This window comes from Aphelocoma coerulescens, chromosome 2 (assembly GCF_041296385.1).
Source record: "Aphelocoma coerulescens isolate FSJ_1873_10779 chromosome 2, UR_Acoe_1.0, whole genome shotgun sequence".
Lineage (NCBI taxonomy): Eukaryota > Metazoa > Chordata > Aves > Passeriformes > Corvidae > Aphelocoma > Aphelocoma coerulescens.
In genome coordinates this window covers 140,147,674-140,173,376 of record NC_091015.1, presented here as the reverse complement: position 1 = coordinate 140,173,376, position 25,703 = coordinate 140,147,674, and the positions used below count along the sequence as shown (strand labels likewise).

The following is a 25,703-nucleotide window of genomic DNA, read 5'->3' as shown; positions in this document are numbered from 1 at the left end:
GCCAACTGTACGAGGTTCAATAAGATCAAGTGTTGGGTCCTGCACTTGGGTCACAAGAACCCCATGCAGAGCTACAGAGTGGGAAAAGAACGGCTGGAAATCTACCTGGAGGAAAAGAATCTGTCCGTGCTGGTTAACAGTGGCTGAACATGAGCCTGAGTGTGTCCAGGTGGCCAGAGAAGGCCAATGGCATCCTGGCCTGTATCAGAAATAGTGGGGCCAGCAGGACCAGGGCAGCGATCATCCTGTTGCACTTGGCAGTGGTGAGGCCGCACCTCAAATCATGTGTTCAAGTTTGGACTCCTCACTATGAGAAAGGCTGCAGCTCTTTTCCTCAGCCTACAGCTTCAATCAGGGACTTGCACAATTTGTTTTGGAGGAAGCAGGTGTCTGATCCTCCTCTCACCAGATAAGGATGAAATCACCCTTGGTAAAATTCACAGGCAGACTCATTATTTCCTCAGAATAATTCCCATTCACTCTGTCTCTTTGCCCTATTCAGAAAGGAAGTGGATATGCACAAATATTCTGTAACTCATAGGTGTGCTTAAATGGATGAAAAACTTTTGAGAAGAGTTGATAATGTGGACTTGTTCCCACAACTAAGAACATAACTTGCAGTTTTTTCCTAGACCAACTTCAATATATTCTCGGCTCCAGCCTGAAGCAATTTACAAAATAATCATTGTGAAGAGACTCCTGTGCCCTATACTGACCTGTCTCTGTCCTGTGGGCAGGAAAACATGCTATTCCCATGAAGACATAATATTACTTCAAGAAACTACACTGAACTTCACAATAAGAGCAATAAATTTCCAAAGCATATCTTTTTGTGTTCCTTTATGATCTCTACCCCACAGCTTTTTAGAGTGTGTTATACCCAAAGCATTTTTTTTTTTTTTGTGTTCTTTTATGATCTCTACCCCACAGCTTTTTAGAGAATGTTATACTTTATGAAACAGAAAGCTTGGAAATAATCACACAGCTCTTGAAATCCACTTCCATCAAGTTGCAATATCCACAGCACCACCATTACATATCACTGACCACCAAACACATCAGTAGGAGCTTCAGAGTTGATGGCGTCCAAGAGGCCAATTATAATGACCCGCAGGAAGCTGGCAAGACTGAGAGCAATACCAGTGTTTTGGATTTGTACTTCTGAGGAATTTATTAAACAAAATGCCTTGTTATATACCTACTGAGCCCAATATTTTGGTACTCCACATCAGAGGAAACATTTAGGCAGGATACCCAGTGAATTGTGTAGCACTCTTAACAGCTATAAGAATTTACAGGTTCAATTTTTAATTTCAGATACACACATGTGGATGGTTTCCGACTCATGGATAAAGCTGCGTAATCTTGAACGGCATTGGTCCATAAAAGGCAGGAGCTAATGCAAATGGTTCCGTTGGCTATACCATGAAAGAGCTAATGTACGTTAATAATGCGGTCTAAATGAAGTTCTTTCTTTTCTGAGGTACTGAGTACTAGAGTGTATAGTAGTGTCAGGCATATACTGTGGGATAATCTTTTTCAAATATTCCTTTGTTCAGATAGCTTTCCACAACTGACTGTCATTCAGCCCTCATTATATTACTAATATATTCTAATTCAATTTAAAAGAAAATTCAACTATGTTAATCAAGTTTATTTGTACATTTGTAACAGGGTTTTCTTGTCCCCTTCCCATAACTTGGCTGTTGATATAAATTCATTAGTTCTATTTATTTCAGAATGCAAAGCTCTCAGGACAGAGAAAAAAGTAATTTTCATCAAGAAGTTTCACAATAATGCACTTTCTGGGTCATAATGCTGAGTAAATTTTCTCAGTCATCTCTTCATTAATGTGTGGTGACTGTTAATGTCTACTGCCAATTAAAAGAACTCATGGAAACAATTTCTTTAATGAGAAGCAGCACTTTTACAATTTCATTCTTTTTGTCAAACCATACTGATAACAACTGTTTTATTGTTTCTATGTATTTCATATATAGAAAGAGTAAATTAGGGACAGCTAAAAGAAAATTTCACCTTGCTTATTCTTTATATTTCTTGATACATTAGAAACTGAGGCATGAAATATGCCATCAAGATGTGTGCAGAAAAATCAAAGTAAGTTAAAACTTAATATTGAATAAACCCTTTCTTTTATTATTAAAAGATTCAAAGAATTCAAGTACTTATTGGTCATTTAATTTCCTTTGCCAGAAATTCACTTCCCTGCTACAGAAAGCACAAAAGTACACTGAGTAGTGCAAGGGCATTTCCTTGTACAAAACACTTGGCATATTATAGATGCCACAAGAAATACTAAAAGAGACTAGCAACAGTAATCATAGTAATAACAGATCTATTGCCTTAGGAAAACACAGTTTAAAAAATCTGGTCAGACCAGTGTGCAAGAAGCTGTAAATAATGCACTGATGGCATTACATGGCCTATTGCTTGAAGAACACTGCTCCAGGAAACATCTTCTAATAATGCCATCCCACAGACTGACTTTGCTGCCTTGCTTTCATCACTCGAGTTCTTTTATTTCACTCATCTGTATGACTTTTCCTAATGAAGTTTGAAAGCAATCTCCCCTTGAATATAATTGAAATTATTTAATCTGTTTTTCCCTTGAACCCAAAAGGTAGGAGTTATAAAACAGAATTACCGTTCAACAAATGTGATAAAAGAGCAACCCATCTAACACAAATGCTTCATTTTCTACAAACAATCAGAAAAATAGATTTCCACAGCCTCCAACACTGAAAATGAACAAGCCATATCCATTTTTCATGGCTTGTTACAGCCAAAGCACTGGCTACTCTTCACCTTTTCCTGACATACCCATTACACACTTGGGCTTGGATATGAGCAATACAGTTCAGAGGTCTAGTGAAAGACATCTGAATAACACCAAACATCTTGCTGTACTGCCCATTACTATTGTATCTATATAACAAGTAAAGTTAATACTGGCCTCCAGAGCTTATCATTGACAGCCTACATATGTGATTGCAAATAGTTTTCAGCGGTAAAAGTTGCAATATGAAAGAACTAGATTTTACTTAAGCGTTCATGAAAAATCATTAGAAGGCAAAAATACCCTTTTTTCCTTTTGTTTATTTGGAATTTAGATGAACAATGTTTACAGTATTATGTGGGAAAACTACAACCGTAGTTAATAATAGACTTCTCTAAATGATTAACAATTGATTAATTGATTTGATACGATTTCAAGGACAAATAAAAACTATTCTTTTGCTTCGGTATAACATCTGACACATCATTGGGCTGGGTATCATTTTAGATTCATTGCATGAAAGATAACCACATCTATTAGATGAGCCTTGTTGTATTACACTAAATTTACTAACTAGAGTCTAATAAAAAATACTTGTTTTTTCCTCACAAGTGTAATCATGTTCACTACACTAGGATTAAAAAGAGAAGTATAAAGCTCTCAGAAGTGATCTGTTTAATAAATAAGCAGTTCATAGCGCTAAATATTTTGTAATGCCTAGGTAACATCATATGTTAAAAATTCTGTTAGATCCAACATCCTGGAAATATTCTGAGATGGAACATCGGTAACACAAACTCACTAGTCCTGAAGGCACCAGCAGCAGATGGTGTTTTAAATAGAAAGGAAAGAGCTAGCAGTGTTTTAATGGTATTAACAAATCCTTACCTAGTGGCTGCCCTGCGATGATCCTGGCATTCTCTCCCGCCACCGCAGCCCTCGCGTGCCTCTCGCTCATGTACTGTACGAATGCATAGCCTTTGTGCACTGAGCAGCCCACTATTTTGCCATACTTTGCAAAGATTGCTTCGATGTCACCTTTTTTGACAATAGCTGTGTTCAGATTACCGATGAAGACTCTGGAGTTGATGGACTTTGGGTCGTTCTTATTGGTGACATTGCTGGTCTGTGTTTTGCCAGTCATGGTTGGATCACTTGGCTTTCAACCTTAAATAAAGAACAAAGAGAATTGTGTTTCTAAGCATACAGTTACCCTGACTTTGGATGATTTTTCCAGCAATAATTCGCTTTTCGTTTTTCACTTTAGGTGAATCTCGACTCAGAAGAACCAAACTTTCTAAAACATATTATCAATAAAACCAAGGTAGCACATTTTAAAATACTGCTCAAAAGTAAAATTTAAACTTTTTATTTTTATAGATATGAAATATACCAATACATCTCTTAATACAATGCTGTGATAGCAGAGCTTTACTGTAATCATACGTGGATTTCTGCTTAGAAATTCAATATTGACTTTTTAAGTACTTAGCCATCTAGGAACTGCAAAGCAAGAGAATGAATCATTATCTACTGTCAAAGAAATGAACATTCAAGGCCATGTAGAGAGCAAACTCTTAAAATGAAAAACAACTCTGCTTTTTTGTGATTTCAGTTAGAGAACATTTCTCACCAGTTAAATATTGCTGTGAGGTGCGCAGGGCAGGTAACATACAATTCCTTACTGCAATCGATATGTTTCTATCAGAACAATTTTCCCTGTAAATTCAGTACAAAAAAAGAAAAGAGAAAAGACAGTGGCTTGTGTTCTGAGAATTAAAAAGTAGGAAAACAACCTACTTTAGGAACAGAGATTTTGTTGCTTCTTTGCTCTTTTATCGGAGGTCACAAGTCGAAATGCATCCTGGTAAATCTCTGATGGGAATAACCATGTTGTTTCTGGGAAGGATGTAGTAAAAGAAGAAATAAAACCAAGACTTCTTGTGTTCATCTACCCTCACCCCTCTGAAGTGCATGTCATTTTCATAATTTTTATGCAAATTCCACCTGCCAGCACATCCCTCCATTTACATCAATTTACTTAGATGGAAATGAAAGAAATTGTCCCACCTCTGTAGTGGGTTTTCTTTAGCTTGAGTAGACCACAGAAATGTCAAAAATATGCACAGCTTTAAGTAGAGAAAACTTATTTTGTAAGAAGAAGGTCATTTGGGCAGCAGTCAAATATAGGCCATGTCTTACAGCCAAGATTTATGTTACTATTTTTTAACCTGTTCATACTTTTGATTAGATCAGACTAACATCTCAGGCAAGAAGAGAATCCAGTTAAATACTTCTCATAGTTAAAGCTCAGTTCATTCCTCAGAATGAAAAGGTATAATAACTTCTATTCTAGACATCTAAATTGGAAGTTTCATATTTTAAATCAGTAGCTACCATACATGAAGCTAGAAAAAGAAACCATTGTCACTGAACTCTGCAGAACACCTGGTGAACAAAACAGCCACAGTCACAGCCATAAGCACTTTGACTGCCTCCATTCCAGAGGATCCAAACCCCACCTTCCAGACAAGAACACACAATGGAGGTGTGTGGGCCATCCTCCGGAGTCTCAGCAAACAGCCTGCTTTATTTAATGAATGTATGCAGTAGAGCTGCCAGTCAAATAGCTTTCACTTGATTAACAGCTTAGCATGGCAGCTTACTTTATATTACAGAAGTTAGAGAAAACACTGAAGTAAACAAGAAAAAAGGATGTTTTCCTCTAAGTATATTGATTTTTAAATACATTGTGGAAACATAACATACTGTATACATGCACAAATTTCATCATGTAAAACCAGGAAAACTGCTTTGAAAACCTCTGAGCTTTATCATAAGACAAACTCAGTACTGTATGTTTCTAGATTGCTGTGCAGATTGTGCATGTTTGAAGTCGTGTCTGTATATAGCTAACCTGAATATTATGAACATTCAAAGTATTATGCTTGGTACTGTAATATTTTGAAGGCAAGCCATTTACAAAACGTAAGTATAATGCACACTAAGATCCATATTGGTATAAAGTAGATTGCTGATGTTTTCTGAGACCCACGAAGTTTAACCCTATCTTAGATTCACCTGTACTACACAGGAGTCAAAATGACAATAACGCAGCCATGTTAGCTTAAACAGCCCTAATGACCCAAACTGAAGAGGAAACACAGCAGAATAACAAGGGTAAAGATAAAAGTTAGTGCAGTCAGGTTGCTGATCAACAGGGAACAACTGGTATCCCCTCTGGTGCCAAGCTGCACAACACTTCAAATGCCACTCTATTGGGAAAACCCACCACGGAGTGTATTGTGTTCATCTTTGCGAAGATCCAGGAAAAAAAGCTGTATCTGCTCTTATACAATTCTTAGGATCTTGTTGATATTATGTACATTTATCAAGTGTGTAGTTAAACTTATTTTACTAAATTCATAGAGGTAGTTTATCACAAGTAAGATCACTGTTCTAGAAAGCATAGCCTTGACTGGTAGACCTGTCTCTTCCACTAACCTGCTGTATGACTCTCAGTAAGATGCTTTTAGTGCCTCTGTTTCCACTTTTTAATCTTCAGACCTGCATTTTTTTGACTAAGGACTGTGTCTCAATGTATTTTTATATAACTTCTAACATGATGATATGACCTCAGTTGAAATGTTTAAGCATGACCAACACACCATTAAAAGGGATGACAAGGAGAAAAAAATCTACAGAAAATCTACCAGAAGTCAAGCTTTGCATAAAAATTATGCAACAAAACTCTTTATTTATTACTACCAAAATTGTTTTCCAAACACAGAGTACTAAACTCCGTATTTCCTCTATTGTTTAGCCATTTAACCTGGGATTTGGCTAACTATTCTCTTTATTTCATAAAAATCCTAATTTTATTTTTGCCCAGTTTTTCTATGTGCTAATTTAAATAGACTTTGAATAGCACATTGAATATTTCTCTCTTGTAGTTGTTCTTTGCAATGCAAATTTACAGTATTTTTATAGCACAAAGAAAAGTAGTTGTCTGGTGGGTTCTCTCATATTCAAATGAGCAGTCAGGAAAACGTGCTGCAGAAATTCAAAGGGTGAGAATAATACTAACATGAATGATTGAGATTTGATTACCTTGCTGGTCATAATACTATTGTGAATATTTCATAAAAATCAAAGATCCATGGGATCTTCATTACAATGTGAAAGAACTTATGGCAACTTCTACACCTCACTTACAATATGCCTCTGTGAATACTGAATTATACCCATATTCTCTGAGCTATCAATAAAATCACAAATGTTGTACCTCATACAAATGCAGAAATAAATGAAATAGTGAGAGAAACATATCTGAAATAATCTCATTTCCTTGCAGCCTTTAATAAGGTATCTTACTAATTTCCTATTATTGAAGTTATCCTTTCTGGTAATAAATATCTCCTATATGCCAAGCATATCTTTTAAAAATGCTTTACAAATAACATTTAGCTGTCATGCACTTCATCATATTTATTTATTCAATGCATTTCATTACATACAGCATTGTTCTATGCAGTAGCTGATTTAATTATTCTATGAAGAAGTAACAAGTTTAAGTCTCGGTATACTTAAGAAAAAGTTATAAATTAGACCATTTCTTTTACTACATAGATCTCTAAAGTTTGCAATTCTTTCTTAAACATTAAAATTTCTAACATGTCAAACTGGAATGAAAAATGTAAATTATTAAAATGAGATTCCTATCATCCAGGACACACAAGTGAAAAGTTTAAACCAGTCAATTTGAAGTGCAGAAGAGGGGAGTAGAATTTAAGTCTTGGCTTCATTCACTTTTCCAGCATTTTCTGACAAAGTTTGGCCAAGCACCAGCATTTGTAGCTGTGAAACTCATCGTCTTTCCATAAGATGCATATGCGAACCCACAACTCCATTTCAGAGATTTTTCTTCTCTGGAGCTGTGCCTAACACCAGAGCAGCGAAGACAACAATCTTTTTACAGCTGTTCCATGGCCCAGTGCAGGGAAAACACAGAACTTGAAGCAAAGAGAAAGGGAACAATTTGTCAAATTCTACATCCCACTAACTCTCACACATTTCTTTTAGAGAGTAGGGTCAACGCATGACCATAGTAGTTCTACTGGACTTCTGCTCCCTGTGCTGATTTACCAATGATTCTTCACACAGTAAAATGCAAAATTTGTCTTTGAACAGACAGAAATTTAGTCAAACTGAAAGAAAAATTTAGGATATATAGAAATTTGAGGAGGTAAGTTAAAGGGATTTTGAAAGCAATTCACTTCTGCATCTTCCCAGTTGCACAACAGTTTCTTATTTTGAACTACTGAGTGGAACACATCATCTCTAGGTAAAATTTGTATCAAATACTGAAATATTGTCTCTGGAGTTGTCCTTATACATTTTCCCATGCTGAATTAACCAACGAGGCTAACCTGTTTTAACTCTGTTAAAATTAGAAAAATCAGGTAAATCTCTTTAGAAGACTAGGAAATATCTATATTGGTAGCTGGGGGTTTCTCTCTTTTTTTTTTTCTTTCTTTTTTATTTTTTTCCTAAGATTTATACCTAATTTTGCTTTTAAAAAGTTGTCTTTATTAAGTTTAGTAATACTTTCAGGAGCTTCTACATATTTATGTAGTTTTATCTTGGAGATGTTTCTTTCCTTTCATCAATAAAACCTTTGCTACTTTCAACCAAATAGAAAAAGTCTACATATTTGAATGAACTAAGTATTACTTGCAGTGTCTTTAGGAAAAAATAGGGTCTACAAAGGAAAAGCTGAAATAACAAAACTGAAAATCTTTAAGGAATACAAATCCTTTCTGAAAATTAAATAAGATTGTGTTACTTTTATAGAGATTAAACATCAAACTTTTATGTATTTATTTTTTTTACAAAGGAAACAAGAAAAAATTAAAACCACTTTCATTTCCCTTCTCCTCACCCCCCCCCCCCCCCAAAAAAAATTCATTTTGAGATCATGTTTAGAGCTGAGCCAGTAAGTAATCAACAGTCTGTACTGTTGATTATGTGTGATAGCAAAAGAGTAATTGTGTGGAGAAAAATTTTTAGATATGAAAATTTTTGTCACTGGCAGGTTACTCTAAGCATCATTTAATTCCAAATCTTAATTTTTGCTGTTTACAATGCTTGCACACTGAGATTCATAGTGCACATTTGATTATTGCAAATCCTTCTAAAAAAGATAAAGCCCTTAACAGGCACATGGTTGAACAGTGATGTTTATTTCCACATAAATCCACAGTAGTAAGTACAGACCATGAGAAATTAATTGGTAGGATATTTAGGGGTCAAGCTGAACATGGTCATTCTGCCAAAAAATCAAGCATCATGATATTGGTCCTTAGATAGAAAAATACAGCACTATAACATGTGATCAGCCTCTGGCCCAATACACATGGGATTTTGCTTTTTTCAGTGTTTCCAAGCAATCTCTGGCCTTCTGCTGTCCAGCCTCAGTTAAATTTTGAACTTCTGTCAATATCAAGTTCAATTGTTGCTTTAATAGCTGAGCTTTTCTGTGACATGCTGTCTTTGAGCTTAAAGAATCAATAATTATTAAAAAATTTATCAAGAAAAAAAGATTAAGCAATGATATATTTTCTTTACTTTTCAATTACCTTTTAGAAACACTGATAACATAAATATTTTCATACTGTTGCAGACAAATTTAAGATATTTAAGCATTTGAATTGTCCTTCTGTGCGTGAAATATCCTACAACATAGATTTATCTTGCATTGGTACTAATATTTTATGGAGAAAATTCAATATGCATGTTAATTTCTTTAATAAGCAATCATTAAAATTATTTCATCTCAGTTAAATCAGTAATTGGCAAAAACCCTATAAAATTTTTCATATCTGTTGGAAGCATGACTGTTGGATATTTCACGATGGCGAGGAGAAATGGAAGGAGGGAAGAGAGAGAACAGAAAGCTATCAGATAAAATATATTCTGTCTTGGAGAAATCCTTTCTTCTTTATGTTTTAAATTAATTTTTAATGAATTACTATATCTAGGTCACACAAATAAAGAAAAAAACTTATTCATAAGATGCTTAGTTAAATTCACATCAAAATATTCTGGTCTTTTCCAGTCATCATTTAAGTTAAAGAATATACTTCCTCTCTCTCTCTCGCCAAGATATCCTGCCCTTTTATTTATTTATTTATTTAGTTAGTTAGTCATTTTTATATGGTTTAGCCTTTTACTTCCTTTCAATTACTTTTAAAAAGGGGTAGACACATCATGTCTGTAACATGGACAGTGCTCCCTTCAAGCTGGCATTTCTGGAGTAACATAAATGACAATATGCATCAATATTTGCTATGCCACATCTTGTAGAAAATGAAGGATTGAATGACAAAATGATATAGCAGATCTCACTTCATCTCCTGTTGTCACTCTTCTCAAAGAGACAAATACTCTCTTTGTGGAAGGTGAATAAAATGTATCTACTTGTTAAAAAAATTAACTGGAGATTAATGATAACATACCAACAAAAAATAACCACTTTTAAGGATACATTATTTCACAGTTGTTCAAGCTTTTGGAACAGTAAGGTGCAGATGTGCACTCTGTCCCAGGAGCAGCACCAGCCCCAAGAAGTGGGAGGAAAAAGGAGAAGTTCTGAGGTCTGTACAGATGGATAGGGTTGTAGCTTCTTATTGCCCTGCACTAGCTCATGGTGCTGGAACCTTCTCCCACCCAAATGGGCAAAAGGAAATGGAACCTGTCAACACAGAAAAATAGGGATTTTCTCTCCTATTCCCATACTCTTTGTTCTCAGGATGTAGAGAATAACTCTGTAAAGGTTAGAAAATAACCCTGTAAAGAAATACATTTCTCTAGTACAATATTTGATGAGCACTCAGATATGGGTCCCTTTCTTCCATCATATTTAAACCCTATAAAATACAAGGATTTCTGTAATTATAGGTTGTAAAATCAAGATGCAACTCTGCTGGCTAGGTTAAAAAGTAATTGTGATAGCACATACGAGTATAGTTGTGTAGTGTATGCCCAGCCACTGCCCTGGAGGGATGTCTGCTGAGATAAGGCGATTGAGCAATCTCCCAGCAGGACCCCCCCTGGGAAGGCAGCTACTCTGCAGTTACAGTGAGAAGACAGAATCCTCTGGGAGACCCTATGCAGATCCTCTGTAACCCACTGGCCTATACCCTCTGACACCCACCCCCTGTATCCCTATAAAGCCAGCCCCTGCCCCTGCGAGGGCAGAGAGCTGCCCATCCCTGGCTCCCCTTCGCCGGAGTACGGACCGATAAAGCTGCCTCGTGCGGAACAGCCACACGGGCCTCTCGTCTCTGCCTGGCCTGGCCTGGAGGTGCCCTGCAGAGCTGAGCTGGAATCACGAGCTGACAATCACTAAAGAGCTGACAGCTCCTGCACGGGCCCTCCTGGCCAGCAACTGAGGGGAGACACCGGGCTTCGGGAAGGTGATTCCTTTTGGGACCGTCTCTCCGGACCGGTCACAGCTTCCTCAGTCAGAGCTACTGACCCCTCACCAGCTGTCATATAGTTGTGCAAATAATACACTGAAATCAGGAGAAAAATAAATAAAAAAAATAAGACTTATTTAGGATTTTAAGCAGAGTTTGAAATGGAGTAAAGATAATACATTATCTAACTGTGTAATTTCTTAAAGATATGCACAGTTTGAGAGAGTACTCAAGAGATCTGGACATTGAGGTCAGTTAGAGGATTGCAGAATGGGACCTTTGCTATTGTCCTGCAGGTAATACTTCACCTTTCAAAATATCTCTAGGAGAGCACAATTTGGACATTTTTGATACTAATTAGTAAATTAATTACTAATTTTAATTATTAATTAAATTAGTGTTAACTTTGATACTTTAACATGTCTTATTTGGGATCTATGTGCTGGATATGCCTATCCAGGAAATGGTAACGGAACCTCTTCATATTGGGATGTGTTGTTTCTTGGAGAAGGAAATGAACAAGTTAGGGGTCTTTTGTTTGTTTTTTTAAACAAAAGGTAAACTTCCCTTCACTTCCAATATTTTGACCAGAACTTTTTGTAGCCATCTATCTCATCTCTTCCAAGTCATTATTTATCAATTATGCAGCAAGCTATTTTAATCTTCTCTCATCACTCATTCCTGCTGGCTTTTAAAATAATTTTTATAGCATTTCTGACTTTCTATGATGGTCTAAATCTGTTTTCAGTCTTCGGTTTTGAGTGCAGTGACAGTAAAATCTGCAGGACTGTTGTCTTTCTCTTCACTTGGTGACTTTGTGATACTGTGGATCGCTTAAAAAAAAATCCTGGCTATATTTGCTGTCATATGACATTTCCAGCTAATCTTGTGTTCAGTAGAAATGCTTGGTGTCATTTGGCAGTGTTCCTCCCCCTGTGTTTGTGCTTTCTCTTCAGTTTCATATCACTGTGAGGATTAAATGAGCCTTAGCAAGTAAGACAGTCTCCTAATATTATTTTTTATATTTCTAACCTTCCTAATAAACTCCACCAGTTTTCTCTGCCCTCAAGGGAGTTTACAGTCCCAAAGTACAACACCTGCTGAAATTTTAATTAATGAATTGTTTTAATGATTTAGAATCTAAAGCTATTATTTAAAATTGACTGTAACAAGGGTACCTATGTCATGGTTAGATGTTTCCCCAACACCACAGTTCTTATTTCAATCCTTCTCTGTTATGTACTAAGCTGTTTTTTGGGACACATGATGTAGCAAGGCTGATACGAAGAAATTTTTCAAATTATTCTTAAGAGAAGAAGATTATTTTGGAAAATTTGTCATACATTTTTAAAGTAAAGTCTGATATTTGTTGCTTATGGAAATGCTATAATCAACGCATCGGTAGACTAATTTTATGCTACCAAAGTCTCTGACAAAATTTTCAGTAGCATTATTTTGACAAGAACTTTGCTCCCTTGTGTTTTCTCTATTATTTTGTAAGAGTCTGAAATTGGATTTGAGGGATGTCATGGTCTAGGCTGTTGAATGACAAACAAGAAGTCAAGAGCTTCCAAATTGTAATCCTAGCTCTGGTACAGACTTGATAAGAGACCTTATGCAAGTCACTAAATATCTCCACCTTTTCCTCTTTCTTCAGAAACTGGCAATAATACTGACGATATTACAGCTCAGTGGGTTGTTGCATGAATGAAATTTAAAAATGCAAAACACCAGAAAAATGCTGCAGCAATAGTAAGTGTAATAAAAAATATACTGTTTAATTGAAAACATAAGAATTTGTTTTGAGGATTGGTGGTATTCTTGTTTTTATGTATAATCTCTATATTTTTGTATATTTCTAAGTATTTTCTATTAATGGGTATTTTTATGTTTTATCTCCCATATTAGTTGATTAAATAATTATCTGATCTTTCATAATGGTGAAAGGTATTTAAGAATACTTGAATTTCATAATCAGAGTCAAATTGGAATCACATTTTCTATTGTATTCACTCCATAAAGTCCCTCTCACAATCATGTCTTGGGGATTTATGCCAGATGACCACACTGTGCATCTGACTTACAGGAAGACAAGCTATTACTGACAACAAGGTAATTCTGGTATCTGACTCTGCCAGTAACTTTCCCAACATTATGCAGTAAATCATGGGCATATTGTGCATTTGGCTTCTCCATTTCATTCTTTTACCCCATTCATTCAGCCTGGCTAGATTTTTGTAGTGGTCAGATGTAAACTGCATCTTTAAAACAAAAGCACATCTGCAGACAATATGTGGTAGACTGCCATATCCCTGCACAGCCTTGCTTTTATTCCTTAGCCTGTATAGCACATCCTGAGTCAGGAACCCAAGGTAATATGCTATCATTCACCACAAAACAGCTGGATGCTTTTTTAGTCTATCTACAAAGTCTGTTCTAGCTTTTCACACACTGAATCTCATGTGCATATATCAAAGTTTAAGATTACAAAGGTAGTCAAGAAACAAGAAATCTCTCACCACTGAGGGTATACAACAAGACATCTGGTATTTCTTTCCTTGATAAACTTTAGAGTTCGTTGTGTGAAATGAATGTGAAAATGTGATTTTGAAATGCAAAATGTGAAAATGGGATTTTCCATGTGGGATAATGAGATGTTCCATCATCTATACATGCAATACGCGGATAGACAAACTCATAGAAAATATGAATATGTATCTAAGGATGATTTATTTAGAGCCTTAAATCTTGTATTTGGATCTTATTCAGCTCTTTTTTCCACCACAATCATTCAACCATGTGCAAGGCCTTTATAAACTAGATCCATAGACTTTCCTGGGCATTTCATGAACAGAAATTCAAAGCTATATGTGAAAAATTTTCTCTTCTATCATCTGAACATAAAAGCATCTGAAGTTTAATTTCACTTTGGTTTCTGAAACTTACAAGCAGCCTAATGATCTGCAGGAGTATTTAAAAAATTTCAAGATTTAGTGGCTTGACATATATAGAATGTTTAAGCCTGCCCCAATGTATGCATTAACATGTCTACAGACTGTTTCAGGAATTTTCCTCTGTTGTTACTATTAAGGACACAATATCCAGTTGCAGTACTTTTCTCAGTGTCTTAACTGATAGTTCAACATTTAGGACTTTCTCTGGGACAATGGAAAATTTCCTTTGATTCTCTATTGCTGAAAATTAGAATTTGCATTCTCTGTCTCCTGAGCCTGTGCCTTGGATCTCCTAGCAATCACTGTAGCATGGCTGCTTCAGGCTCTTAACTCTGTATCTCCCTTCCTAGACTACCTTCAAGATCATTTGACATTTACTTTGTAGTTAAATCTATGTGAATATTCATGCCAAAGCCTTAGTAGGTACTCCTAATTAAAAAAAAAAAAATTGTCTGTTTATTTTTCAGTTGCATGTTAAGACATGGAAATTAAATGAAAACTAGCATAGTAATATTTTCATTGCTACTGAGAGATCACAAAGCCTGCAGTTCCTACACTATGCCCCGTTGCATATAAAAAATCTGCTAGATAGCTTAAGAAGTGTTAAAAGCAATATGTTCCAACATTGTGCATCATTGAGAACTCCTGAAATATTATTCGAATTTTTCTTTCTAAAATAGACTGTATACACACACAAAAGGTCTTATCTGCCCTGTCTTTAACATTTTGTGAAAAGCCACATAAAAATTGGGTGAGAAGCTTTTTTCCCAATATTTCTACAGTTTTGTAGTCTCAGCAATAACTTTCTGCTGCAGCAAATAGATACAAGTAAGATTTTAATTTAGTTTGGGACAATAGCAATTCTTAGTGGAGCTATGATTTTACTCTAGCAGACATCTCATGCCCAAACACAATGATCACAGTCCCTACTCAGTTATTATTTTATTTATTTTATTCTCTTTTAGAGACTTGCTTAAGCAAACACCACAGAATAGGAACATGCCAGCGATGGTCCCCTAAAAACATTACCCAAACATCAATCAACCAGATTAAGGCAGACTTTTTCATGCAAACCATACAAACCCAGCTGTTGGTGTAGCTTTTCTAGCAAAATATTTGAGCAAATTGTGATTTTCTGGGACAGTGCCTAATTATTTTATTTCAGCAGGTAACTTGGCCTCTGGGATCCAAATCTGTGTACATTTTAATGTTCTATAATTTGGCGCTGGCTGCATATTCCTGGGCTTGGTTAACACTTGGCAAAGAGATAGGTCAGAAAATAAATCAATTTTTATTCTGATAAAAGTCTAAAGTGTCATGCTCTTTCCCTGTACTGAAATCTTGTACTATAAATGTCATCACTGTACCTCTATAACACCTGTCTCATGTATTCTCTGCTTCTTCCCATACTTCAGTCCATTTACACTATTTCTTACTTGAGTCCACTTTATTTTTTCCATGCCACCCAGTCCTTCCTGCAGATTTTCTTCCTCCTTGAACCTGAAGGAGCAACACTGGTATGTAGGTTGTCACACTGATTTTATTTCTGATTTTTCTCTCTTAATATGCTTCATAAAAAACAACCCTGGGTCTTTCTGCTGCATAGCATTTTTAAAGACTACAAAAGAATTATTCTAGCAACACTGAGCATTGGTTTTTTTCTTTCTTTCCACACTGTACATATATATCAGAAGGACCATAAACAAGGAAAACATTTCCACTAAATTTTCGAATTGAAAAGTGGATTATGATTTATTTTTAAGCCAAAAAATGCAAGCCTGGAAACAACACTCTTAGAAACCTCGGTAGCAATCATAAAAATTCAAAATGTTTAACATAAATATAATTGATTTTATCTCTTCTGTATCACAGGAGATTGGAAAAATTTGAGTGCAAAGAAACCTCCCTATGAATCTTACATTTAAATAATTTATTTTATTGATTATACTTGATCTCCAACATTATGCTGTAGAGCTGTAAAGTATCTGATAGGAGTGCAGTAAAAGCTGGTTAGAGAAAATAATTTAGAATGAATAATTTATCTCTCAAATTTTCTACCCTGTTAAGATTTTTCTGTAGCTCATGATGTCCTAATACCTAATCTCTGGTCTAGTGGATTATATTATTAAAAGGATTCATTATTAAAGTAACTCTGCTTTAAACCACAGTATAGGTTTCATTGATTTAATTGGGACAGAAATAGGTATTATTTAAAACAAGAAGTGTTTTGCTATTGCTTTTATATTACCCCCTTGAAGTGAATCTGAACCGATGCACATTAAGTTTTGATATTTGACAGCTTGTAATGAGGTAGGAGTTCTTTTTCTTGTAAATATAGATCAGTTGCAAACAGCAATTTCATAGCATTTGCATTTCAATGTTAAATATTTTAAATATTCTTTATCTAGTTTACCTAGATTTAATTTGATCTATTACATTCAATGTTATAATTTGCTTCCAATTGTCGCTTAGTGTGTTTTTGCCACCAAATTTGCTCAGGAAGCTCTCAAATAGACATTCAAAAACACTCACACAAATTAAACTTGGCTACTCAGAGCTGAAATACAAAAAGACCAAAGGAGCAGGCAAAGATAATCATAAGCGTGCATGAAATCTGTGGAAGAATGCTGCTTGTGTTTTTTCACTTGGCTTAAGTGATCAGCTTTGGCAGCTCAAATTGATTATTTTCAGTCTGTATTATCTTATCATCCCAACTAATTACAAGACATGTGATGCTGCGTGCACTTAACTTGGTCTTGTCAACAAATATTAATTATTTGACAGAGTTAATTATTTTGGAGTTAAAACATACTCAGCAGGGACTACACTTGTCTTTTAACATGCAAGTCTCAGTGCCCCAATCACTTTACATACAACAGTCCTGGATTTCCATTAGTATTGTTAGTTAATCTCCTAATGTGATTATGCATTTTTATCTTCAATTTGGAAAAAAACCAAACCAAACCAACAAAAAAGTCTTACTAAAAAGCATCTTACTGCTTTTCAAAGTGTATAACTGCTTTGATAGCAATACAACATCAATTCCTACATATCTCATTTGTGCAAGTGATGAGAACTGTCAAATAAGGACTGAGCTGTAGCTGAGTAACATAACTGTCATCTGCATTGTGCCATTTAAAACAGACTTTTCTTATTTTTACCCATGCTTTATGTAAGAATTGCTTCTAAAATTATCTGAATTATCTGTATATTTACAGCAAAAAGGTACTGATTCAATGCTGTTCACTGTTCTATTATTATATATTTCATAGTAGAGAGGAGCTAGAATCCTTAAGAAAAAGGTGTTTGAGGAAATGGTTACTAGTCCCTTATTTCTTTCCCTTTAATCAGTATTTGACTTTCACCCTTATCTTTGATATTTATGTAAGGAAAGTTAAGTGCTATCATCTTCTATAAAAGAAAAAGTACCTTCACAATGAAAAAGTTTGTCATGATTCAGAGAAAGATCTGGATGAAATTTTACCACAGAAGTATTTCTCTCTCAAAAGTGATTTCCTTAGATGTTTCTAGTAGTTTTTATTGAGCTATTTCTTTTTCTGTCAACTCCTCTAAAGTGTATAATAAAAAAGAATAAAGATATGCATTTAAGAAAGAGTGGAAAATTGCAGCCATCTCTGGTTTTTATATATTGGTAATCTGAAGATAGCAACTTACTATTTGGTGTATTTTTCCCTTTTCTGAATATTTTGAAAGTCCTCCAAACAACCCATCCATTCTGAAAGGGTAAAGTTCTTTTGGAAATTGAGATCTTTACTACCTGTCCAAGATGAATTAGGAGTTCTGTGTGCACTCATCTTCAGAACAGCAACAAATTATGTAGATCTGTACTAATTCTTGCTTTCCTTGCTGCAACAGTATACTAGAGACCTGTGAAATGCTTGACTAATTTAGAAGGTAAGGTGTAGACTGTGGCATCTAAGGACGGTAAAGATGTCTGATGGAATAAAAACCTTGTTCTCCTTTTGTTTGTTGCTGCTTGATCTATAAATCCTCAGTCATATAACCTACACATTTGGACTGCTTGATATGAGTATGATGGGGTACATTAATCTACATGAAAGTATGAATAATACAGGCAGTCTAGTTGCAAAAGCAGATATTTGAAAAAACCTTTTAATGAGTAACATTTGCTTTGAAAAGCATAAAAAATCAGACAAGTTTCTTCGCAGTTCTCTGTCTACCAAGACAATCCCTTCAATGAGTTCCTTAGAAAAATGGGAAAATACCTAACTAAAGTTGTCAATCTATTCGTAATTTTGATGGCAGAATTTGCTATGAAATATACAGTGAATTTTCTCATAAAGCATCATTGACAAAAGCATGCCATATATGTAATAAAACTCATCTCCTAGTTCATGGTGTTAATGCTACCATAAATACTTTCACAGCTTTTGCTTCATCCTACAGTTCAGTAAGTAAAGAATGAAGAAATAGATCCACATAGAGTCATAATTTTTTGTAATCCAAGCTTTGTCCAAAGATAGAAAAAATAATCCCCTGCCATCTAGCTAAGCAACTATCTAGCTAACTTTTCAGAAAGATCTTAAAACCCCTTTTTTCCTCCTCTGTGCAAGAAATTCACTAAATCTTTCACTAAGGTGAAAAGCAGAACAATTTTGCTGAGAATCTGAAAATATTAACACTCTCTCAGACAATGCAACTCTGAGGATTAAGAAACTGCTACAAGATTGGTTAATGATCATCTCAATTCAAATATATACCATTCTTTTCTTTTTATGTTTATGAAGTAGGAACACATTAAAGAGTATACTATATAAATGTTGAAGTGTTGTTCTACAATTTTTTTTCCAGCTAGTAACATCTAAAGAATCTTTATAAAATAACCATTTGTAAACTGAGGTACATTTTTAATTAATCTGTAATTATAGAATCAACTAAATGGCATAAAGGATGCCAGAGAATGCCTGTTCCACCTCTTAACAGAATCTGCTCCAGGAAAAAACTGTGGAGGGTAGATTGCTGATTGAAATAAAAAAGGGAAAAGTTTCAGGTGAATTTAAAGCAGAAATACTTTCTTACTCTAAAGACATAGCAAAAACCAGAAGGAAATATATTGTTTTGGATAAAAGTTAGAAGACACAATAAGACAGGAAGACAGATATTTTAAAACATCACTATATGGGAGAATTCAGTACTATTTTGGAAGTGTCCGTTAAAGTGCTTTGACTTTTATTCTCTCTCCAGTTTTCATGATGAAGAAACATGGTAAATTTGACATAAATGCATCTGCTTGAAAATTTTTGCAGTTTTTCAGTTATACTCCACATGTGCCAAGTGGCACCACCTCAAAAACATTAACAAATTTGCTTTCACAATGTCTCCTGATGGGAAGGAAGTTTTCTATCTCGGCATAAAAACGAACAAATTTATTGTCTCAAAATATCTCTATAAACACATGGATTCAGACTTAAATCCCAATCAACTACTCATATACATGTGTAATTCCATTTGGAAGATAGCCAAAGTAGTTGACAAAAAGACTTTAATGAGAATAGAGAACATTAATGACAGTATTCCATTATATCTTCCCATCAATCCTCTCTTAAGAATATTTTGTTTTACTCTGTTTTAATATCTGCTAATTTTGTCATCAAGATTATTTATTATTATATCTCAAAGAACAAGAATGTCCACAATGAAACGGCAATTTTAAAAGGATGTGCAGAGTGTTACCTATACTTGGATAAACCTTACTCTGTTCTGGCCCTGCTTCTGCAAGTGTCAACAACAAAAAAATAAATTATAGAAGAGTCAGTTGAATCTTCCCCAACATTTATAGAGTTTGTGGTTGCACAGTATGTATTGGGGGTATTCCCAGATGCTGTGGGTTATATAGCATTTCAAAATAAATACTGCAGGCACCATACCAACTGGAGGCTTACAGATGGTTGATTGTGAAAAGCCATTAGAAAGTCTGAGTCCATGTGGCAGCAATTTCTGACTGAAAGACTGCAGTGAATTGTACCCACTGCTTATTTCATTTTAGCTTCTTTTTTTCCCCTTTAACAGCACTCAGTATAACAAAGCCACTTTCTGTCCTGGTCACGAACTTTCATGACAGACAAGAGGGAAAAAGCCTAAAATGTAAAAAACATCTACATGACTTTCCTCTTTATCCAGCTTCTCCTGAGTTCCAAGCGAATTATTTTCCTGCTTATGTTTCCAATGATGTTTTCAGAGAATGCTTGTGATTGCATGAGGCTGATACCACCAAATATGTCATGTAGTAGAAATAAGAAAGACAAAATCCTGAAAATGAGTTCACCAGGGCTTGTACCTACAGTGCAGAAGAAAGCTCTAGCAAAATTGCTGTATTGTCTCTCACCACTGATATTTTGAGCTCTCATTCTCTCTTTTGTATTTTCTCAAGAGTGGAGCAGGAGGTCTTTGTAATTCCAAAACCACAACGTTGCCCATGGGAACCAAGAGGAAAAAGTTGATTTCTAAAATTATGATCAGGCGGTCTTGCTGTGCCCAAAGCTTGTATTGATTTCTGTGAGCACTTAGGATGCTGCCTGGCAAGTATGAAATAATTAAACCCAGACAGACATAACCATATTTTTAAAAAATATTTGGTTTAGCAGGATTTCTGGATGTGAAATAAGATTAAAATTTTGCTCTTCTGTGTCTGTTCTCCCACTGGAATCAGGCAGAACCTCTTTATCTACAGATGCTTTCCCCCATTCGACTGCCATCCTCAGACCCAAGCAAATGAGACAGTTAGCAAGCAAGGGAATTTGCTGCAGCCCAGCAACGATTCTTACTAAATTGTAGAAAGGTGACATCCATGAAACTATGAAAGCAGTCTGAGACTCAGTAGAACTCACCAGGAACTACTCTGGTTTCCTTCATATAAGGTCGTCAGAAAAAACTCTGGACTTCAAACAAGTAACTGCATAACCACGATATACTGAATCCAAGCTTTGAAACACCAGGGGTCTAATTTTGAATGTAAACAGAGTGCCCGATGCAGGGAAGATCAAAATGGCTAAAAGTACTGCAGAAAAACAAGTTGAATTTGGGGGAAAAAAAACCATTTAAGGATGGAATAATTTTTCTCTCAAGTGTGTGAAAACAAGAAAAGACTCTCACAAGTTTCTTGGGTGCTCTTTCCCTGGGCAAGAAAAATTTACTTTAATAAACTCAAAAGCTTCACTTTATATTTATGGTGAGAAATAGGACTCACTTTTAAATGTTCATTATGTAGAAACAAAATCCTAAATTAGAAAAGTAGTAAAGAAACACTGCTTCGTTTACATGAAGAGCATTGTGTGCATCCATGGTTAAGTGAATCAAGTTTTGCAATAAAAATCACTGCTTCTATGATTTTTATCTTTGATGGAGACAGCAATGTAAATAAAAGGCTTCAGTATGAGTGTAGACACTAAGATAAAAAGTAATACAAATTCAGAAATTTATTTTTTCTCCCCTTTTCCAGTTCCATTTTGATGCAAATGCATAGAATCACAGAATCATGGAATATCTCAAGTTGGAAGGTGCCCACAAGGATCACTGAGTCCAACTCTTTGCCCTGCACAGGAACATCCGCCAGAGTTACACCACAGTTTAATATCTTTCTTATATTGTGGAGACCAAAACTGCCCTCAGGACGCAAGGTGAGGCCACCTCAGTGCAGAGCAGAGCAGGACAATCCCCTCCCTTGCCCAGCTGGTGATGCTGTGCCTGATGCACCCCAGGACATGTTTGGCCCTCCTGGCTGTCAGGGCACTGCTGACTCACATTCAACTTTCCATTTACCAGGGACCCCCAGGTCCCTTTCCCTGGCACTGCTTTCCTCATCTCATTTCCCAGTTTGTCTGTACATCCAGGGTTGCCCCATCCCAGGTGCAGAATCCAGCACTTTTCCTTGTTCAACTTTATATGGCTGGTGATTTCCCAGCCCTCTGATTCATCAAGGTCTCTCTGCAGGGCCTCCCTGCCTTCGAGGGAGTCAACAGTTTTGTATTGTTAGCAGACTTGCTTAGTAACCCATCAAGTCGTGCATTCAAGTCATTAATGAAGATGTTATAAAGCACAGAGCCTGAGATGGAGCCCTGTGGAGCCCCAGTGGAACTAGTGACAGGTCCCCACTGTGATGTCACCCCATTCCCTGTAACTGTGCCTGACCCATGAGCCAGTAGCTCACCCATGACATGATGTGTTTATCCAGCTGTGTGCTGGATATTTTATCTAGAAGGATTCTGTGAGAGACAGTGTTGGGATATGATTAGAGGATCAGGGGCATGGATCATTGATAGAATTATGGGATCAATAAAAGAACTGTAGCAAGAGCCTTCAAGCAAAAGGCCTGTGTGAGAAAAACTCTCCATGAGAAAATCCCTGTGTGAAAAACAGGGCTGGGAACAAGAAGGGAGTTGAGAAGGTACAGCTGTGGAGATAAGACCCAGAGGGAGGAGGGTGAACTCTGAATTCTTTTAATCATAACATAACTGTAGAAGCTTGCCAATGTAAGTCCAATTATGTAGAAGCAGAAATTCACTTTGATAAGCTTTAAGGCACTTAAGAGTTGACAAGCTGGTATACTATATAAGTGCCTTTGGATTGCTAATAAACGGAGCTTGCTTTTATCAACCACATTGGTTTTGGACTGCAATTTCTCCCCTCGCCGGAGTTCACGGACCCTTTCAATTCCAACAAGACAGCATTGAAAACTTTACTGAAATTCAAAGATATTACATTAACTGGCCTCCCTTGATCAGTTAGATGAGTTAACTTGTCATAAAAGGAAATCAGGTTTGACAAGCAGGATTTTCCTCTCATGACTGCATTGACTTTCAGGTGTATTTCAATACCTCCAGAATAATCTTCTCCATAACTTTACCAGGCACTGAAGTGAGACTGACAGGCCTGTAGTTTGTGGGGTCCTCCTTCTTGCTCTTCTTGAAAATTGGGACAACACTGCTATCTTACAGTCAGTTGGCACCTCTCCAGATTCCCAAAACCACACAAAAGTCATCAAGAGAGGTTTTGCAATGACATCAGCCAGCTTTTTAATAGACAGAGCAGCAGATCTCACACAATTTCAGTGTCCACTGGGAGTTGATCATTCTTGTAGTCATAGTCCTCCAGCTCAGGGCATTAAGACATCCTTGGTCCATCTTTCACATTGAAGACAGAGGCAAAGAATGAATTAAATACCTGTGGCTTATCTCTGTCCCTGTTTGTGAGGTGACCATCCTCAACCTGTACTGGGCTGATATTATTTTTACACTGCCTTTTGCCAAGAGCATAAGATTATATAATTTGTGGTACTTAGGCCAAATTTCTGTCTGAACATAATCTCCATTTATCTTCTCATTTCAAATACAGTGAAATTAAGGTTTATCCTTATTTGCTGGTGAGTTGGTGGACTTTTGTGTTGAAGAGTTTTTCCTTCTTGTCTAAGTCAAACACAATGACACTTTTTTGAATGCAAAAAATTCTGGATAATGTTATGTACCTTGAAAAATCTAGTCCTGATGTGCCACAAATTTTGTCTTAAAATCAGCATATAATTTTGTTCTCTAGTATTTCTGCAACTCTGTTTGCTTAGGAAAACAGATTAATATTTCCCCCAGCAATATGGTATGAGAATTCAGTTAATATAGTGGCCATTTCCAGGAAAACTCATGAAAAATTCTGTATGAACATGCTAAAACTTTTGACAAATAAGAAAGAGTTATTAATTACTGATAATTAAATGAATGTTGTCATCTATCCTGGGTAGTGAATGAAGAGTGATCCCGTGAAAAAAAATTGCATGTAATAGTTTAATCCAAACTCTGCCTGATGAGACACAGCCCAAAGCAGGGCAAATTAGAAATAAAGAGTACAGTGAAAAGTTGTCACTTCCCTGATGTTAACCTTGCATGGTAACAAAAAAATCCAATCCCCACAAAAAAATGCTGAACAAAAACCCAAGTAAACTTTCATTTGCAAACACACACTAATGAAACAAATCAATTCATGCCCCTGTGCCCTGCATCCCCTCAAAAAAACCAAAAAATTTTTTGTCACCCATATGAATACCCAACAAGTATATATCCATCACGCATGCCAGGAGATTTTGTGCCATGGTCCTCTTCCATGATAGACCTCTGAAGACACAATTACTTCAAACAATATCACTGAAGCACTCATACCAATTCCTTATGAAATAGTTATGTTCTCAGAACTTGTCACTGATGACTGTACTTTACAATTTATTCTAGGTGTTTCCTGTAGTTATATATGGTTTGTAACAGTAAAGATTTTTGTCAACATAAAAAGATGTTTTGAGTTTTTTCCTAAGACTGAAGTTTTCTTAAAAGTGGTGCTGTATAAACCTTTACCTAGATACCACCATCTCTGATACCCAAAGATGAGTAATATGAACATGTCTGCAGACCCTGAGATTATCTCATTTTCACATAGTCATATCATACTGTAAGTTGAAATATAAAGGAAAAAAGAGTCTTTAAGAAAATATTATTAAAATTGAGATGACTTGTGTGTTTCTCAGCAAGAGGAGAGAAGCATAGAAAGACCTAGAATAATTAAATCTTTCATGTCTTGTCCTGTGTATGGTAATAAAGGCCAAAATGAACCTGACTAGTTTGAAAAAGCTATCTAGTGGACTTTGAACTGTGTCTGGTAATTAATAAAAGTTAAGTAAATTTAGAGTTCACTATAGGTGTCAAAAAAATCTACAAAATTAATAGTACTTTCACAGAAGACAAAAGAGCTGCACTGAGGCTACTTGCAGATATGGGGAATCAACATACAAAGTAAAAGAATTTATTTTAATCTTCACTTCTCTGCTTAAATATCCCTGAGATTCCTTTCAGAAGCTTAGTCTATAACTCCTTCCATCTTCCTCTTCTATCTCTTTTTCAACAGAGGAATAATGGAACATTTGTCCAGCATTTAAAAAGCAGTGTTCATTAAATACTTTTAGTAAATAATTTTATGTTTAGTTTATATCTGTGGAAAATTAGTCAGATCTTGAAAGATACTCTTCAGAGATTGTATATCAGTATATTGGGGACAAGAATGTCTTCATGAAGTATCAGTGTATTGGGGAGAAAAATATGTTCATGACAGCATCAGACAGATTTTCACCGTATAAGTAGAAGTTTTACAAACACCTAAATATAGGTCTTAATAAATTCCATCAAATCTTGATATTACTCAAAATTATTTTCTCCTGAAAAAATGCCCTTGATTTTTTTTCTAGACTCCAACTTCTATAAGTTGCATCATTGAAAGAGTAGCAAACTACGGAAATAATTATTAAAAGCTGTTCAAAAAACACATCTACTTCTGGAGTTTATTCTTCTAAAATGGCCAACAAAAGCAAAGAACAATACTCTGCAATATGCCTTCTTCATATGTGGCTTTCATTGATCATCAAACAGCTTCTGACATATTCAAAATACTGAATAAAGTTGA

At 35.7% G+C, this 25,703-nt stretch overlaps 1 protein-coding gene across 7 annotated transcripts in view; it reads right to left on the bottom strand.

Moving 5' to 3' along the window:
* The window catches only part of RALYL (RALY RNA binding protein like), a 382,211-nt gene that overhangs the window by 185,669 nt on the left and 170,839 nt on the right, over positions 1-25,703 (bottom strand). For all 7 annotated transcript variants that reach the window (XM_069005018.1, XM_069005020.1, XM_069005017.1 and 4 more), the window contains one exon: positions 3,686-3,964. In XM_069005018.1, the coding sequence (XP_068861119.1) occupies positions 3,686-3,941 (256 nt within the window). In that variant the 5' untranslated portion in view covers positions 3,942-3,964. The remainder of the gene's footprint in view (positions 1-3,685; positions 3,965-25,703) is intronic.